Source organism: Styela clava, chromosome 13 (genome assembly GCF_964204865.1).
Source record: "Styela clava chromosome 13, kaStyClav1.hap1.2, whole genome shotgun sequence".
NCBI lineage: Eukaryota > Metazoa > Chordata > Ascidiacea > Stolidobranchia > Styelidae > Styela > Styela clava.
Window position 1 is genome coordinate 19,184,882 of NC_135262.1, and position 12,963 is coordinate 19,197,844.

At 32.9% G+C, this 12,963-nt stretch overlaps 1 protein-coding gene across 1 annotated transcript; it reads right to left on the reverse strand.

The window, feature by feature from the left end:
- Positions 1 to 7,343: 7,343 nt before the first annotated feature.
- On the reverse strand, positions 7,344 to 12,606 carry LOC120330878 (solute carrier family 22 member 15-like). The gene is made up of 10 exons (XM_078119068.1): positions 12,434 to 12,606; positions 12,125 to 12,229; positions 11,815 to 11,886; positions 11,580 to 11,744; positions 11,300 to 11,429; positions 10,895 to 10,998; positions 9,729 to 9,864; positions 8,830 to 8,915; positions 7,993 to 8,201; positions 7,344 to 7,520 (listed from the first exon to the last, which is right to left on the reverse strand). Exons 3-10 carry the CDS (start codon positions 11,879 to 11,881, stop codon positions 7,344 to 7,346), a joined length of 1,074 nt encoding a protein of 357 aa, XP_077975194.1. The 5' UTR covers positions 11,882 to 11,886; positions 12,125 to 12,229; positions 12,434 to 12,606.
- Positions 12,607 to 12,963: the final 357 nt, after the last annotated feature.

Genomic DNA, 12,963 nt, shown 5'->3' on the forward strand with positions numbered 1-12,963 from the left:
TACATTTTTTTTCATTTTCAGTAGTTATACCATATATATTATAAATTTAACCGATATTATCATTTAATATGGAAAACAAAAATATTTAAAGAATTAGACAAATAATCATAAAAACGCCCATCATGCTATTAGGCGTTTTCCAGATTCTCGGTCTATGCAAACTTTTTTTTCTTTTTCTTGGAAATAACATTTTATTATAGAGTCTGTGATTGCAGAAACGATAGTTGCAGGTGTTAGGAATTAATATTAAAACAAGTTTAACATGAAATAATACATTATACACCCACAATGTTATCTGATATATCATAATTTTCATTACAACACAACAAACATTCACATTTTTATTTTTTTTTAACTGAATTATTTCAATGTATATAAATTTCAGATAATAAGTATGAAAACTATAACTACCATATTCAAAGCATTACTGATTTTCCTAAAAGAATTTCAATCTTTTCATCTTCTAATATTTCCTCTTTTACAAATTCATTCATACTTCTTAAAGATCCTATCATCACACATTTAAACATAGTTCTAAGTATGGACTGATATGTTTCCAATTCCTGAAATATTAAGCCATTTCTAAAATTCCAAATCGCTGCTTTACCACAAGCGATAATTAGATTCAGTGATTTAGTTTCAACATCTTGAGTAAAAATATTATGCTGTGTATAACTTGTTAAATTTAGCCATTTCCAAAAGGATTTTATATAAGAACAGTTGAAAAATAAATGAATACAATTTTCAATGACTCTATTACAAAAGACGCAATTGCCATTTGTATCTTCTGCCCAATGTCTAATTCGTTCTCCAGTTGGAATCCCATTTTGTAAAATCTTCCAACTTAGTACCTGGTATTTTCTGGGAATATAATTTGCCCAAACTTTATTCCAAGTAAAATCTGTTCGTAAATTAAATTTATAAATAATTTTACAACGTTTCTGTTTCCATTGGTCACTGTTAAACTTTTTTAATATTTTCCTATACAATATTTTTGTTGTGGGATTTTCTGAAAAATCATATTTAAATTCCTTTGACATGGGGATATGATTGCTTGTTTTATCTCTTAATATATTTTTCCATTCCTGGGGAATAGATTTCAAAATTTCTTGAACAGATAAAATAACTTTCTTCATTTTGTCTTTTACATCATTTATATCCATCATTCTTATCCTATCTTCTCCATATATTTTTTCTAAAATTTGCCTACATGTTAATTTAATAACATGTTCTATTTTTGTTATATTTGATTTAATCCAATTACTCAGATTATCTGGATGATTTTGCAACTTAATCAATGGATTAAACCAAATATATTCTTGATAAATTTCAGATCTTAATTGCAAAGGGTTTCTTTTTAAATTTAATGCTTTAAAATAATTGACAATATTTGTATAGAATTGAGGTATCGATTTCTTAAAATTGTTTCTCAAACTAAGATGGATAATTTCCAAATTAGTTGTTTGAAGTTTATTGTGATAGTTATTTATGTAATTTCTAGCTCTGTTACTCCATGGTGCTTTATTACCATCAATCAATTTCCACAACCATTTAAGTTGAATGCTTTTTATTTGTATTTCTATATCCATGCATCCTAAGCCTCCCTGCATTTTACTGGCACAGCATACACTTCTGCTTATATTTTCTTGTTTTTGTTCCCAAATAAAAGTCCAAATTAATTTTTTCAAAGTTAATATAACATTGTATGGAACTATTTCAAATGATGCTAAATACCAAACTTTTGACAATAATAATTGTTTAGCAATAATAGTTCTTCCAATCATTGTCAGGTTTCTACCCCTCCATAAATTTATAACATTCTGAATTCTTCTAATGACTGGATTCCAATTTTTCTCAAATTTAGTTTTATCATTACCAAACCAACAACCTAATAGTAATATATTGTCCCTTGAAACTTTTATGCCATCCACTTGAATAATTGGCAAGTTTATCAAACTGCCACATACCAAAATTTGTGATTTATTCCTATTTATATAGGTCCCTGATGCATTTTCAAATTGTACAATAACATTCATGGATACACATAAGGAATAGTAATCCCTTAAAGTCAACAGTGCATCATCTGCGAACCCCTTATATTTTTGTTCCTCATTTGCTATATTTATGAAACCTCTTATCTCTGTATTACTTCTGATATTACATGCAAATACTTCAGCAATGAATGTATAAAGTATTGGAGACAGTGGACAGCCTTGTCTTAAACCTCTTTCTACTATAAATTCCTTGCCAATATATCCATTGGTTATAATCCTTGACTTTGTATTTGTATAAATTAGTTTTATAAAAGATATCCATGTTGGCCCAATATTAAATTTTTTTAAAACTTTAAACAAAAATTCCCTATCTACACTATCATATGCCTTTTCCCAGTCTATTGAGAACAACAGCAGATCAGTTTTAGAATAATTTGCATGGAAGATATCATCTCGAAATGTCAATAAATTTTCATGTATATTTCTGCTATATATAAATCCAGTTTGATCTGGATGAATCAGTTTGGGGAGTTCGTATTTAATTCGGTTGCCTAATATTTTAGTAAAAATTTTATAATCTAAATTGAGTAACGAAATTGGTCTCCAATTAGCTAATTTTTTTTTTTCACCTTTTTTATATAATAAAGTAATTATTGCCTCTGTCATAGTTTCGGTGAGTTGTCCAGAAGCTATACAGCTGCTATATACAGCGAGTAAAATAGTTTTAATTTTATTCCAGCATAATAGATAAAATTCCTTTGTAAGGCCATCCAGGCCAGGAGCTTTATTTAGTTTCAAACTTTTAAATGCATTATCTAATTCTTGTTCACTTATACCATATTCCAAATTAATCATTTTTTCATACTCCAATTTGGTTTCGATTTTACTAATCAAAGTATTTTGCAAGTCCTCATTCAACTGTTTTTTAGTGTACAACTTTTTGTAAAATAATCTCTGCTCTTCTTGTATATCATTAATATTTGTAAGGATTATACCAGCATCTGTCTCCAATTCTTTAAAGAGTTTAATTTGCCCCCTATGTTTCTCTAAATTAAAAAAATAAGAAGTAGATTTTTCTCCTTGTTCATTCCATCTTATTCTACTTCTTATAATATTCCCTTGCACTTTCTTTTTTGATAAATTATCCAACTCTACTTTTAATAATTCAACCCTATGTTTTTTCTCTATATCGAACTTATCTTTTTCATAATTAACCAGAGCATTCTGGTATTTATTGATGACAAGTTTTTCTTCTGCTTCCTCCCTAATTTTTAAACATTTGCCACAGTATATTGCCCAATGCTTAATTTTCCTTTTGATCCTATCCCACATTTCCCTAATTACCAGATTATCACTACACTGTGAAAATTCATTCTTCCAATGGGTCATCATAACGTCAATACCATTTACAAAAGTTTCATCATTGCATAGTCTAGCATTAAATTTCCAGTAACCTCTACCTCTTTTAATGTTATCATCCACATGTATGTGAATTATAGGTATATCATGGTCTGATATACTTTGTGCTAGTATCACCGCATTCTCAATATTTGGTATCAAGGTTTTTGAAATATAAAATCTATCTAATCTCCTTTGTCTTATTGGAATATCCTTGCTGTTAGTAATTTGCCTCCAAGTATATTTCCTATCATGTGGGTGAGTGTGTCGCCAAATATCTAGTAAGTTATATTTGGCTATAACATTTTCTAATACCTTAACACTATTATCTACAACCAGTTTTGAACCAATTTCTTTATCTAATAAATTACAAATACAATTAAAATCACCACCCAGTATTATTTTATAACTATTCCAAATATTGTTATTTTCAAGGAATTCTTCCAGTTTTTGATCTAATTCTTTAAATGTATCCCGTCTATGATGCAATATATTTGGTGAATATAAATTAGTTAAAATAAATGTATAATTTTCAACTATGAAATGGCATAATATTATTCGTCCCTCTTTATTGTCAATAAATTGGCACTGTTTGATATTGATATCTAATTGTTTACTGATTAATATTGCTACACCATTCCTAGTATTGGAATAGGTTGTCCAATATCCAATGCCCCCCCATTCCCTATTCCATTTTTTCACATCAGATTCATTCCCACAATGTGTTTCTTGTAAGAATACTATGTCCAATTTTTGTTTTTTGATAAATTTGAAAATGGCTATTCTTTTTGGTTCATTTCTAATACCTTTAACATTGTATGATGCAATGCTGATTTTGTTAAGTTTAGTTTTCATACCCATTCTCTGATTCAAGTATTAAGCACTAAATTACGAAATTCCAAATAGAAAAATAAAATAACGAAAACGACAATGAACAAAAGCATTTTCATATTACCTTAAGCAGTTCAAGTTGTGACAATCTGATAATCCTCGCCTGCTACGTATGCATTTTCGGGTATTTGAATTTTGGATCTTACTGCTTCTGGGCTAGATAACTTCCTCCTTCTTGTAATAGGTGTTTCCCATCCCAGTTCTTTCTCCAGGTTATTTAGAATTTCTTGAGCACCCTTGAGGTTGATATGGGTACCATCATCTTCATAATACTCTATGCTATTTTGGGCTAAGAAGCATAGGGGGGGTTCAACAAAATGAACATCCAATTGTTGTGCTTTATGTTCAAGAAGAACGTTAACATATTCCCTCCGAGCTTTTTTGCTGAATTTGCCTTTGTTCGGAACAATACCCATTATGTACACATGTTGAGCTTTTTCCTTCGCAATTTCTATCAGATTATCTACTTGTTTATCTACATCATTCCGTTGTTCTATGGGTTCATTTGTCCCAAAATATATCACAATGTTCTTCACCTCATTTTCTAATTTCTTTAACCATTCAAAACCGTTCTCAAATTTTCCTCCTGTAAGTGATGCACATTTCAGGTTTGGGATTTTGCAGACCTGAGCCATTCTTCTAACTTGAGAGTCGCCCAATACAATTGTTGAAATATCTTCTAATCTTTTAGTTTTTTCATTTCCTAATTCAGTCTTTTGTTGTGTCAATTTATTGGTAACTTTGTAATTCATACCCTGTTGTTTTGACGTATTAACATTTCGTTTCTTTTCAGAAAATATCTCTTTTTCGGCTGAGCTGCTTTTTGCTTTCTGTGTATTAGTACTTTTATCTGTATTGTTATTCTTGAAAGTTTTTTTGATCTGAGTTTCATCATGATGAATTGTGTCCTTCACTTTACTTTGTGCACTTTCACTAGATTTGTTCTGTTCTACATCCATTGAAGTGGTTTCCTGGTTGTTATTGCTATGTGCCATTTTATCTAAGAATTCCATAACATCTCTTTCTTGTTCTGTGTATTTCTTGGAAGGTTCCATCCCACTTATATTTTCAACTGGTCTTAATTCTTGTATCATCTTTGGCATATTGCAGTGTTTAGTTAGGTGAGGAGCCCCTCTCCCGCCACAATTGGTACAGTCTAATTTTTTCGGACACATCGTAGCACTATGGTTTTTTGCCTTACAAATGTAACAATATTTTTCTTCAATTCTGGGGCGACCGTCATAGTGAGTATATATTTCTTTCCCAGTTAAATGAATAGGTAATCTAATTTTTTTCGGAATGTGATGTTCTAATTTCATTTTGCTCTTTCTAACACCAGTTGCAATTTGATCTTGATCATAAATAAAATTGACTGACTTGCATTGTCCATATGCTGATAGGACTTTTTTCATCTCCTCATTGGGGATTTCAAATGGTACCTTACTTAAAGATACTTCTGTTAGATCTGATTCTTCTGGTATTGCCATGAAATCTTGTTCTTGATATTTATAGGGAATTCCTGTAAGCAGTTGATCTATGAAGGTCTTTTCCTTCATTGTAACCACCCACTTTTTATTCATCTCATATATTTGAGCAATAGAAAATTTTTTTTTCAAGTATTCATCAATTAGCTGAATAACATCTTTCCTGCTTAGCCACTGGTTTTCTTTAAATTTTACTGTAATTGTTTTTGATTGGTCTAATTTTTTTGATTCATATTGTTCAGGTTCCTGTTCATCATTTCCATGAACATTTACCGGTACGGTTACCGGCATTTGTCCTGTGTCGGGTTGACTCGGAATGTCAGTCATTTTCTCTTTCTCTATATTCGGTTACCTTCTTCATTGACACTTTTTCGAAATCAAACAACGAATAATTGTGTTCAACGTAATCAAACAGCAACCAACCTATCGCAGAGCTTTATGCACTTTGCACCGCACCGCACACATGTGCACACATGTCCTGTATCCTGCAATCCTCAGTGGTTAGTCTGGATTCCGGATTCGAGTTTTAACGCGCAAATCTACGGCGACAGTAGTGGTAGTGTTTATATATACTATTACTACTACTACCGTATTTCGCCGAAAATAAGACCTACCCTGGAAATAGGACCTAGCCTGAATTTTAAGAATGAAATGAATAGCGTATTCCCCACTGCTTCTAAGAATAATCTGCTGTAGCCGCCACTTTGATTAAAGGGAGCCAAAGAACAACACACCACATGCGGCTCAGGAACCGCAGGTTGCCGACCGCTTGTCTATGAGGAATAAAATGTTCGCCAATCTGATCTCCGAAGGTCTGTTATAGGATTTACATATTTATCCCCGGGGAGAGGAAAGTCGACAAGACGGCTTAACCAAATGGCGAACCACGGCCTCTCGTCCGGTTACCATTCCATGTCGGGTATGGGATTAGTTAGTTACGGTATTTGTTTTCGGTAGCATGGATTTGATGGTAGAGGAAGTCGCGATGAGTCCAGCAATCCTCTTGCACACAATTATCCCCACATGGGATTCGAACCTGCGAATCCCGCAGAGTAATCAGAGATGCGGTGGCGAGCGTATGATGATCCACACACCGCGCCATATTATTATATTTGAGTAGAAAAATTGAAGGGCCGCGCTCGTACTGCTTAAAATCATAGCAATAGCGAAATCAGCCACGACATGACTTTTGAAATGCAGTTTGATCTAATTTTCGTATTCTTCTGTTTCTTTCGTGTTATTATTAAAATTGCTATCGTAGTCCGCCTGTACGTTTTATTTGATGATACAGGTCTGCTTGTGTAGGAAGGCTGGGCAACTGCTCTTGGTTATTGACCCATTTCCTTAAATATTCGTTTGTTTTGGTTGGCCGTTGGCACTTGTTAGCAGTTTGAAGAATAAAACTTGATTTTTGTCTCTAACGGCTAATTTGCGTTATGAAAAGTCAAGTCAAAGTTCGTCGTGCCGTTTTTTTCAATTCCGGAAAACAAAAATAAGAAAAGACACGATGAACAATAATTTATTCAAGACGATACACAATAACTATATTCAATTAGTGTAGAGGACATAGTCAATGTTAGCATGTTATCGAATTACAACTATTTTCGTCGTTGTCTTCTTCTTGTAGTTCCGCTTCTTCAAAGGTGTTCGGAATTAACTTGGCTCGGGTTTCAGGGAGGAAAGCAGCAAAAACACTGCTCAATAATCCCACAATACCAAAGGCAAGAAATGGGTCATTCGATCCAGAAAACACCTTCAAATGAAAAAGTAATCACAAAACGATAACAAGAGAGCTACGCCCAAATATATGGACACGTCTGTTCGCAGTACAGTACGGTTTCCGTACCGTTAGATCACAGTCTACAAATATATTCACACCAAGCGAAGCAGTAAAGTAGGACACAAAATGGCGTCCAATGCCCGCAGAACATTCGGTGACGTCATAGCAAACAAAAACAAACCTCACAGAGCTAACAGAAATATTTGAAATAAATAAAAGTAATAGCCTTCTGGAGAAAAATTCCATCTTTAACCACTAAAAATTTCAAAGTAATTGGTCCAGTGATCAAAGAGAAAAGCGGTTTTTTAATATTTCCACTAGGTGTCCAAAAAGTGTCTAATAACAACAAGAACAACATAACAACAAAACGATCGTTATGTCCACTAAACGTGTCCAATAATAACGACAACGATATATTTGTTCCGTTACCTTTCAGATGCTCCACAATAGTACTTCTCATAAAAAATATCGCAAGATTTGCTAAAAATGGAGCAATTACACCACCAACTCTTGCCCAGAACGACATTGAGCCCAGTCCAACGTTTCTCACAACTGTTGGAAAGAGTTCTGCAGTATATACGTAAATAAGATCAAAAGCTCCGCAGATTCCCAGTTTTCCGAAAACCAAAAGTGTCAATTTGTAGTTTGAGCGATCTGAATGAAAAGCGGTAATTTAATCTTTCTGTTTATCTACATTTATTTCCAGATTTACATTTTAGTAAAGTAATATTATTGTTTTTACCAAAAAAATCTTGGTCGGGTTTGTTGTCGACTGAAACGGGATGGTTTATGAAGGCTGAAGCTCTATGAAAGATCAAAAAAATTTTACGATGTCTAACGAGAAATAAAAAAATTCATTCAATCGGCTATAGCTAATTGCAGTTAAACAGATTATCTTCCAGTTACAGCAATTTATAATACGTATGTATTATAGTCATTTGAGACAAAATTTACACTATATAATTAAAATACATTTGATCAATTAAAACTGGATTTAACATGGAAGAGCAGTTAATTAAATTGCTCCAACCAGGCCCCGCTTTATGTATTATGTACTTTACTTTCGTCCGAATCTTTAAATGTATATTTTCATGACAGACTATTTGGCCTGAAATTCTGTTTATGTTATAGAATTTCGTAAACAGCACTTTATTGTGGGTCCGCAAGCATCATTTCGACTTAACGAAAACTGTTCTGTTCAGTAGGCATCCAAGTAATTACATTAAAAAACATATTTTCAAATTTGTAAGGTTGCTATTCTCAGGTAAATATTTGAAATTACCTTGGCCGAAGGAAACGATGTACATGACGAACATACACAGTGCAGCTAAACCCATGAAGCAGACCAGCGTTCGTCTTCTACCAGCCCTGTATTGAGTAAATCGATTAAAACTATATATATATATATGGGGATAAGAATTGAACAAATACAATCAACTGAGTATACTTAGCAACACCTCTTCAATTTCTTGCGTTATATACTAATAATATAGAATTTGCTGCTTATTTTCTATGGATGTGGCCATTTTTTATGGAGTCAAATATATCAGTATATAAATATAATCCCGCGGCCGGTTTATAATTTCACCACGATGCCTTTACTCATTTTCATATGATCTGTTCGTTCATTCACTTTCAACGATTCTCGCTTTATTTTGCGGTTATTTTGTAGGTTAATTTTTACCAGTAGAACGAATAGATGTTTTTTTTTGGTGGACTCATTCCAGTTATCAGCCTGTCAGTCCCAGATTTTGACTACGTGATTTTTATGAAAGTTCAAAACAAATGGTGAGTTCGAGATTTTTTCCTGTTATGGTATTGGCTTACCATCTTCTCTCCATAAGATAAATCGTAAAGAGTATTGAAGGAAGCTGACTCAATCCCGATATTAACTATGCAACATAAAAATTTGAACTAAAAGATCCAGAACCAAGTGTTATGCCGTAAAATACAAAACTTGCGGTGAACCTGAAAATACAACGTGATTTGAGTCAAGATAAACAAACCTAACCGGATATACAATGAAGACGGATTTCACACATGGCTATTTTTTTATATAAATACTCGAACAATATTTGTCCAATCTATTTCATTTCGGTATAACTCTCATTTAGATTGGTCGTATAGATACACATTACGGATGTTATTATGTCAATTTTAGCTATGCAAAATTATACATACCATTGTAAACTTAAAATGGCTGCTCTGTATCGCAATACAGGTTTTCTTACCAAATCTATAATTGAGCCTTCCTCGTCTCTTGAGGCATCTTGCTCTTGTTGTGCATATTCATAATTTTGTTGTAGCATTAGACGATCTAGTGAAATATAACCTTTAAAGTTTAGTAGGAACTTTTAAGTTTCGTAGGAACAAGTTACACAACTTTAGCTTCCAAGAACAACTTCGTTGTGTCATATCATTTTCTCAGAAATTTTAAACACATCCCATCCGCACGACGTACATAATTACCCGTATAGAGTTAATTAATAAGAGTTTCTGTTCATGGCGTGAATCACGAGGTCACGTTTTCAATGTTAATTCGTTATTTGATCAACGTACATATATACCGTTCAATAGATTTTCAATGTGAGCCGATTCTAGTTTTAAGAAGTTTTAAAATTGTATTCTGTATATCGTGAAAAACTACGAATGAAATCAAATAGAGGTTTTAACGTCTATTCATTCGCGTGGGTGTTGAGAGGTAAAGCGTGGGCTTAAGATTACGAGTCAGAGTAGGTCAACGACACTCTGGTCAGTCAATCCTGGGGATTCTGTTTAATCCCTACATTTGCAACTGTTCAGCAATTCTGTCCTATGATGTAAATGTTTCTTTTGGGAAGTTAAAAATATAATATCTTGACATTCATTCAAGTGTTCATCTAGATCTGACTTCATCCAGGAACGGTATTTAAAACGAGTTTAAAATAATTCCATTTCGTGCCTTCATTGACGTTTTCATCTCTATTGATGTCGACATTGGCAAGATAGCTGCTCTAAAATCTTCTGGAGCTGGTTAGAAGATTCTGTGTTTGTGAATTTCATTTGTGAGAATGTTTTAAAAAAAACGTATATCTAGAATTATTTAATCCGCGTTTGATATATACGTACTTTCATTTTGATGTCCCTCATCTTGGCGTTCTTTCGCGTTCCCCGGCAGAAGAGCATATTTTTAATATATTAATAATAATTATCAAGCGTTATTGAAATATTAGAATCATATTATAGGAGAATTTACGTATCAGCAATTACACATTATCGTAAGCAAATATCTTTGAGTGATATTCAAATTTGCGGGCATCCAAAATATTTGTTCATAATCACATATATATATATATAATATAAAATACCTGTGTGGGGCGATCCATTCCACCTTGATAGTTTTTGCATCACTTCTTCTGCGCTGTCTGGTTTACCGCGAGACAACAGCCAACGCGGCGACTCTGGGACAATGCTGAAAGGTGTTAAGCTAAATTTCTGCATCAATTTCATGTAATATGCACTTAAACTTTACTAATGTATGGACTAGCAGTATTGAAAATATTGGCATTTCGACAGAACTAGCACGGGATATATAAATATTTCACAATGCTATATCCAATTCACCATCGTTAAATAATACAAAAAATTAAACATCCTCGATATGAAAGCTTGAGATCCATTCGCTTTCCCTCGGACTTTGCCATATTTTATCAATATTGAGAAAATGCGATTTATATCTTCAAATATATTCACTAACGTATTTTTTCACTTACTATAAAAAAACAAATCCAAGAATTCCAGGTATAGTTGTAATAAAATACATTTGTCTCCAACTAGGATAAAGATAGGCAACCCATAGAAACGCTAACATATTTGCGGTGAATCCTATTGCACCGAGAGCACCTGAAAATAGATTCATTCAGTCCTATAGCTGTTGTCGAGCTTATTGGTTTTCGCAATTAATATTTATTCATTTTGGATTAAAATCATATGAAAGTCATATAAGCAATTCCTGTTGTACCAGTAAATGGAATTGGAGTCATTTGTACTCACCGTTCAGGACCCAAAGCTTCGATCCCGTAGTTTCTTGTATAAGTATAGTTGTCACAACACTTAAACCGCCAACAAGGAAGCCTGATATAGCTCTACATACTGCAAATTGTTGCCAATTTTGACAAAGTCCAGTGATAACTTGAAATATCAGAACTAATATGTATCCTGAAAATATATTTCAAATGCTCTTTTTAATTACTTTAAAATCGCAGAAGTCGCTAATAAATTTTCTCACCTATAACCGAAATTTTCTTTCTTCCATAGCGATCGGATAATTGTCCAAAAACGATAGTCCCAGGCATAAAACCTACCTAAAAAATTGATTGAAGGAAGCCTGGTATCCAACTGCGATCTTCAGTTAAATCCCACTAAAGTATTTTTGCAATAAAGAAAGCATAACGACTAACTATAGTGATTTCGAATATTAGTTGAAAATCAAATTTTACATAACATGATCCCAAAATACGTGAATTACTAAATCAATGTATATAAAAAAAAACGGGAAATCCCTAGATTGTTCACTTAATAAAATGAAACTACGTTACCTGGGACACAATGGTTTCTGCGCCCTGAGCGTGTGGATTGTCATCAAAGGCTGTCGACGGCGCAGCAGAAAACACCAATAAAATCACATCAGGGGATTTCGACAACTAAATAATAAAAAATAATTATACTTTGTCAGATTTTTGTTTAAAATATTCATTACTATGCGATTTTGTATTGTTTAGTATATATACGATTCTATATTTTTGCCAATACTTGCTACTAATTATGCAATGCTTTGTTAGATTTAAGTTCTTGAAGTCTCAATTGAAAATCCTACAGCTATTCGCAAATGACTATATTTTTCTTACCGAAAAAAGGAAAGCCAACGAAGAGAGAAAAATATACGCTCGATTGGAGACCGACCCCACTTCATTATTAAGAGTTCCATCAATATTATTCATCAAATATATATATTAGTATTTATAGTATCAATTTTATCACTCTTAACTGCCTTTATGTCTGCATATACATGGCAAGGTTTCAGCACCAGAGTTTGAAATTAAACCTGAAGGTAAATAAAAATAACATTTATAGTATAGTGCAATTTTGTACTTCTGCATACTATTTCAACATATCTATAATGATATTTTTGCTATCTTAGCTGGTATGAAAAATTAACCAACAATATGCTGCATGGCATGTCACATCTCTGTCTAAGCAAGTCGTTGGTATTAAAAAGTTTTATTGGTAGGGATGGCCAGTACTGAATAATCTACTATCACGAATACTCACTTCTCGAAATAATGTATTGTGTGGTTTCATAAAAATATGAACAATGGAATTCCCAACAGATCGACATCTCTATCCCAAAATGGTATACAGTGGCAATTTTCACCTC